Source organism: Pavona decussata, unplaced genomic scaffold (assembly GCF_977016875.1).
Source record: "Pavona decussata unplaced genomic scaffold, jaPavDecu1.1 SCAFFOLD_84, whole genome shotgun sequence".
In the NCBI taxonomy this organism is placed as follows: Eukaryota; Metazoa; Cnidaria; class Anthozoa; order Scleractinia; family Agariciidae; genus Pavona; species Pavona decussata.
In genome coordinates, this window is record NW_028145502.1 from 1,812,264 (window position 1) to 1,818,705 (window position 6,442).

The following is a 6,442-nucleotide window of genomic DNA, read 5'->3' on the forward strand; positions in this document are numbered from 1 at the left end:
TGAGGGGTGCGGATTCTGTGCTTACACGTCCAATCTTCGTGACTTGTTCAAACATTTACCTGCAACTTATTAATTTGCTATGGTTGCTCAATGTTCACTTAATTTATTTTACCATGGAAAGCAGATATTAATTGTTAGTGAACAAAAATTGACTTCAAATTCTTAAGGTAACTGATGTTATTTAATCATCGTTGATGCTCAAAATCTTGTACTCTGTCAGATACACTGTGATGCTCCGCTGCTGGGATGCAAACCCGAAGACGAGGCCAACATTTGATGAACTGGGTGACGAACTTCGTGAAATGCGCGCAAAGTTCACGGTAATAGATCTTTACTCTCCACATGATGGTGTTTGTTGTAAACCAGATTTTGTTTATATTGGAAAAAAGCGGTGGGGGGGGGGGGGGGTGGAATTATCATTAAAACTAAAGATAACGCTGTAAACCTGAAGAGATCAACATTATTGTTATTCTCACTGGCGGCAGTGGGGTAGGGTAGGGCCTTTATCAGTCCCCAAGTCAATAACGTAAAACTTAGCCGATCAGCCAGACACCAAATTCTGTGATTGAATCTCAAACTGAGCTTAAAACAATTTCATTCTCCCATTTTGATCCCCCGTTTAAACCAATTCTTTAAACGTTCCTGTAGTCTGAATAAGTAACCAAACAAATTTCCGTTATGTGTAATGTGCAATAAATTGAAATTTCTAAGTAAAAAAATATCGAATAGGCTTTAATTGATTAACTGAGAAAGGGTAAAAATTGTCACTTTAATTTTCCAATACGGTGTTCTCTAACTCTGCTTAACATTTTCCGTCTCAATTTCTTTAGGAATATTTGGACCCGGTAGACTGCGGTGTGGAACAAAGCCACGTAGACGAACCTGTGGAAGACTAAGCTTACTACTGAAGAAATAATTTAATTAATTAACTCTATTTAGAGTAGGCTTTTTGTTGACTTTTGGACTCGGGGAGATTCCCATCGGTAACTTCACAGATACAAAAGCTATGACAATGAGACTTATAGGATACACAGTGTGTCCAACGATTATTCCTTGAGGTCTGCAACGGTAAGTGATGACGTCATATGATGCGGAAATTAAGACACGATTTCAAACTGGCGGCCATCTTGGATCCGCCATCTTAGATTTCTTGAATTACCTAAGGCCTCAGAAAACCACCAAAATCGATCAAAAACAAATGAAAATAAAAACGTCACGAAAATGATATAAAGACAAACTACTCAAAGTCAACTTTTGTACATTAAAACGGGAATCTTCACATTTCTGGAAAACCTACCTGTCAACAACTAATTCCCATGGTAACATCAGAATCAGTGAACCCTGATCTATCATTCCAAATTGTTCCTAGTTAAATGACCGATCAAGTCACAAAGTTTCGTTTCGTTTGCACAAATATTAAAACACGTTGTATACGATCAAAATCGGCGCGGGGACTAGGAAAGACTACAGCGGTCGATGTGCTGTCGATGTACTTGTTCTTCATAATCGCAATTTTAGTTGCGTTGATCAAACGTTGTTTCCTCCTGGTATACTAATTCGCTTTGAAGCACTGATTCTGTCTCACAACATTTCTCACGGATATAAGGTTGTGTTGGTTTTTCAAAAATAGATTCCTTACATAAGGTCATCTTGTATTTTACTAGTTTTTACCTCAAGTTAACGTTTCGTTGGTAAATGTCAGGAAATAACCTGTCTTCTTATTTTTTTTATCGTTTTTGGTGCAAGTACACAATCTTTCTTGTTGAATTTCTAGAAGCAAATGTTTCTACTCTAAAATAATTGCAACTAATACAGCTATTTCAATCAACGCTGTCGGATCCAAGTATAAAGCTATAAGACCAGACCTCAAGGTTCTGTGGATTTTTTTTCCGAATAAGTTCATCAAAATCAGCTATGCCTCGTCCGTCCAGTGAAGATATACGATGACGAGCCATTTGGATGAAAGAAATTTTAGAACATCAAATGGATGAAGTGGCAGCCTCTTTGAAGATCTCGTTTAAACATTTAGCTTTGATCCGACAACGTTATTTGAAATAGCTGTACACCAATTAGTTAAAAGCCTTAAGCTTTTAATTTTAAGGGTGATAGTTAGCACAAACACCCGTTGTACAGTGCATTTCATTAAGGTTCCGAATCTTGTAAATACGTCTTACGAAAATTGAGCGAAATAGACGTGTTGAGAAAAAGAAAAACGAGTGGCTGTATAGCCAGAAACTGTGTAACATCATTTTACTTGAATTTTCACCTACGTTCATCGTTTTAATGCCAAGTCTTAATCGAAAGAATTGTCGCTTGTAACTTTTTTATTCCTTTCGTCACATTTTGTTGAGCATGGCACTTCAGCAATAGTTGTGATTTTGCTGCTTCAGAAGAGCAAGAGTCTAAAATGAGGACCCCAAGATGTATAGTATATGTAAATAAAAAATACTTCAACAATTTATTTGTGAGAAAAATTAAATTAAAGCCCTTATCTTCACACTTTCACAAAATATTGACGCCTTGATGGTTTACACATCACGCGTAAATTGGTACGGAAAATCCCCCTTTAGACGGAGACATTCACCTATGAATATAGAAGCAATAGGAAATAGTTAATAAGTTGAAAAGTGACCTCTTCAACTTTTGAAAATCGGGCTCACTTTTGCTCATTAACCAATTTCTATTCTTTCAATATTCAAAGGCGATTTTCTCCGTTTCGACAAGAGCTCCAACCTTGTCACTTTCACATAATATTGACGCCTTGATGGTCTATAAATAGCGCGTAAATTGGTGCGGAAAATCCCTTTTTGCACCGAGAAATTCAAGTCGATTTTTGGACGAAAAACAAATATTCTTTTGAAAGCTTCCAATTGAATCAGTACATCCAAAAATGTCTCCTGAGAATCGTTTTAGGTCTCCCAAAGGACCACAGACAAAGAAATAGCCCAGAAAAGATGGAGTCAGGATAAGGGCAAAACAGGAAATTCTTTCTATTCTTTGCCAGGGCATTATTTGCACTTCAAAATGATTCCCAAGGGGGTTTCACGATATGCCGAGATCCATAGGGATGTAAAGGACTGAAAAATGCCGACTTGAAAATTTGGCCATTTTTGATACAAAACCGTGGGCTTACCCCTCGGCAAAAAGTTGATTTTTTAACTAAAAACAAATATTCCTTTAAAAGCTTCCAATCGAATCATTAGAACCGAAAATGTCCCCTGAGACGCCGTTTAGGTATCCCAAGGGACCAGGAACAAAAGAAAAAGCCCAGAAAAGATGGGTCAGGATAAAAGCAAAAAAGAAAATTCTTTCAATTCTTTGCCAGGGCGTTATTTGCAGTTCAAAATGATTCCTAAGGGAGTTTTACGATACACCGAGATCACTAGAGATATAAAGGAGTGAAAATGCCAACTTCAAAATTTGGTCATTTTATGTCCCTAGGAATCTTAGAGTGTCGCAAAACGCCCTTCTTTGTCAGGGCTTTATTTAAATTTAAAAATTATTCCCAGGGGCGTTTTGAGACCAGGGACAAAGAAATAGCCCACAAAAGATGAAGTCAGGGTAAGAGTTAAACAAAAAAGTTCTTTGTCGGGGCGTTATTTTCACTTAAAAATGATTCCCAAGGGAGTTTTGCGACACTTTGGCATCCCTAGGGACGTTAACAAGTAAAAATTGCAGACTTCAAAATTTGGCCATTTTTGACCAAAAACCCTGGACTAACCCCTTATAAAAGAGGCGAGTTTTGGACGAATACAAATATTCTTTTAAAACCTTCCAATCGAACTAGAGTGTCAAAAAACGCCCCTAGAGACACGTTTTAGGCCTCCAAAGGGACCAGGGACAAAAAAATAGCCCACAAAAGATGAAGTCAGGGTGAGAGTTAAACAGAAAATTCTTTGTCAGGGCGTTATTTGCACTTAAAAATGATTCCCAAGGGAGTTTTGCGACACTCTGAGATGCCTTAAGACACAAACAAGTAAAAAATGCAGACTTCAAAATTTGGCCATTTTTGACCCAAAAGCCTAGACTAACCCCTTAGAAATAAGTCGACTTTTGGACGAAATACAAACATTCTTTTAAAAGTTTCCGATCGAATCAGTGTGTCAAAAACGCCCCTTGAGATACTTTTTAGGCCCCACTAGGGACCAGGGACAAAGAAATAGCCTACAAAAGATGAAGTCAGGGTGAGAATTAAACAGACCATTTGTTGTCAGGGCGTTATTTTCACTTAAATATAATTCCCAAGGGAGTATTGCGACACTCTGAGATCCCTAGGGACGTGAACAAGTGAAAAATGCAGACTTCATAATTTGGCCATTTTTGACCAAAAACCCTGGACTAACCCCTTAAAAAAGAGTCGATTTTTCGACTAGATACAAATATTCTTTTAAAAGTTTCTAATCGAATCAGGGTGTCAAAAAAACACCCCCAGATACACTTTAGGGGCCTCCCAAGGGGCCAGGGACAAACAAATAGCCCAAATAAGATGAAGTCAGGGTAAGAGTTAAACAGAGAATTCGTTGTCAGGGCGTTATTTGCACTTAAAAATGATTCCCAAGGGAGTTTTGCGACACTCTGAGATCCCTAGGGACCTAAACAAGTAAAAAAATGCAGACTTCATAATTTGGCCATTTTTGACCAAAAACCCTGGTCTAACCCCTTAGAAAAAAGTCGACTTTTGGACAAAATACAAATACAGTCGAACCTCCACTAACGGGTCACCTCTCCACAACGGCCACCTCTCTAGAACGGCCACTTTGTTTTGTCCCGGCGGACAGTCCATACATTACTTCTTGTTTAAACCTCTCTACAGCGGCCACCTCTCTACAACGGCAACGGCCACTAAAGTGCGTCCCCAACTGCCAAAATAACCTCTCGACAACGGCCAGTACAGCTCTTTTTTGTAAAAACAAAACCTTTTTTATAAATTGATGCAGTAATCGACATTTGTCTTCGGAACATTACGTTTCTGTATCCATTTTAATGATATACGTATTTTGATTGTGTTCCATTTATATGCTGCATTAAGCATAAATTGTCGACCATGTTGCGAACCTTGCTCGTTTCGTCTTGTTATGCAAAAATGGCTGACATTTTAATATTCTTTTGTCTGTATTCAAATTAGCTTCACTAGCCTCGTTCAAGGCAAAATATTCTTTTGGTTTTTGAACTCAAGAACGAGGTTAGTAAGGCTAATTTGAATGCAAACAAACGAATAATAAAATGTCAGCCATTTTTGCATAGGGTCTATTATTTACGTTTTATTGTGTATTTTATCTGTATATATTATTTAAGATTGGATTGCCATTATCGGCTACAGTAAGCATGAACTTGGCACAATAAACATGTTGTACTTCCCGAAAAAAAAGGTGTCATATTACACCCCTACCTCCCCATAACGGCCACCTCTCCACAACGGCCACTTTCTTCTGTCCCCAAGGTGGCCATTGTGGAGAGGTTCAACTACATTCTTTTCAAAGCTAGCTTCCAATCGAGTCAGTGTGTCCAAAAACGTTCCCTGAGACACTTTTTAGGCCTCCCAAAGGACCACAAACAAAGAAATAGCCCACAAAAGATGAAGTCAGGGCGAGAGTTAAACAGAACATTTGTTGTCAGGGCGTTATTTTCACTTAAAAATGATTCCCAAGAGAGTTTTGCGACACTCTGAGATCCCTAGGGACATAAACAACTGAAAAATGCAGACTTCAAAAATTGGACATTTTTGACCAAAAACCCTGGACTAAGCCCTTAGAAAAAAGTCGATTTTTGGACGAAATACAAATATTCTTTTAAAAGCTTCCAATAGAATGAGGGTGTCCAAAAACGACCCTAGAGACACTTTTTAGGTCTCCCAAGGGACCAGAAACAAAGAAATAGCCCACAAAAGATGTAGTCAGGTTGAGAGTTAAAAAGAACATTTGTTGTCAGGGCGTTATTGTCACTTAAAAATAATTCCTAAGAGAGTTTTTCGACACTTTGACATCCGTAGGGACGTAAACAAGTAAAAAATGCAGACTTTAAAATTTGGATATTTTTGACCAAAAACTCTGGACTAACCCCTAAGAAAAAAGTCGATTTTTGGACAAAATACAAATATTCTTTTAAAAGCTTCCAATAGAATCATGGTGTCCAAAAACGACTCCAGAGACACTTTTTAGGCCTCCCAAGGGACCAGAAACAAAGAAATAGCCCACAAAAGATGAAGTCAGGGTGAGAGGTTAACAGAAAATTCATTGTGAGGGCGTTATTTGTACTTAAAAATGATTCCCAAGGGAGTTTTGCGACACTCTGAGATCCCTAGGGACGTAAACAAGTGAAAAATGCAGACTTCAAAATTTGGCCATTTTTGACCAAAAACCCTGGCTTAACCCCTTAGAAAAAAGTCGATTTTTGGACAAAACACAAATATTCTTTTAGAAGTTTCCAATAGAATCAGGGTGTC

The 6,442-nt window shown here is 38.0% G+C and overlaps 1 protein-coding gene across 8 annotated transcripts in view; it reads left to right on the forward strand.

Moving 5' to 3' along the window:
* The window catches only part of LOC146475365 (uncharacterized), a 50,780-nt gene extending 48,319 nt beyond the window's left edge, over positions 1-2,461 (forward strand). For all 8 annotated transcript variants that reach the window (XM_085115763.1, XM_085115767.1, XM_085115769.1 and 5 more), the window contains 2 exons: positions 221-320; positions 831-2,461. In XM_085115763.1, coding sequence (XP_084971889.1) covers positions 221-320; positions 831-896 — 166 coding nt within the window. In that variant the 3' untranslated portion in view covers positions 897-2,461. The remainder of the gene's footprint in view (positions 1-220; positions 321-830) is intronic.
* The last annotated feature ends 3,981 nt before the right edge of the window (positions 2,462-6,442 follow it).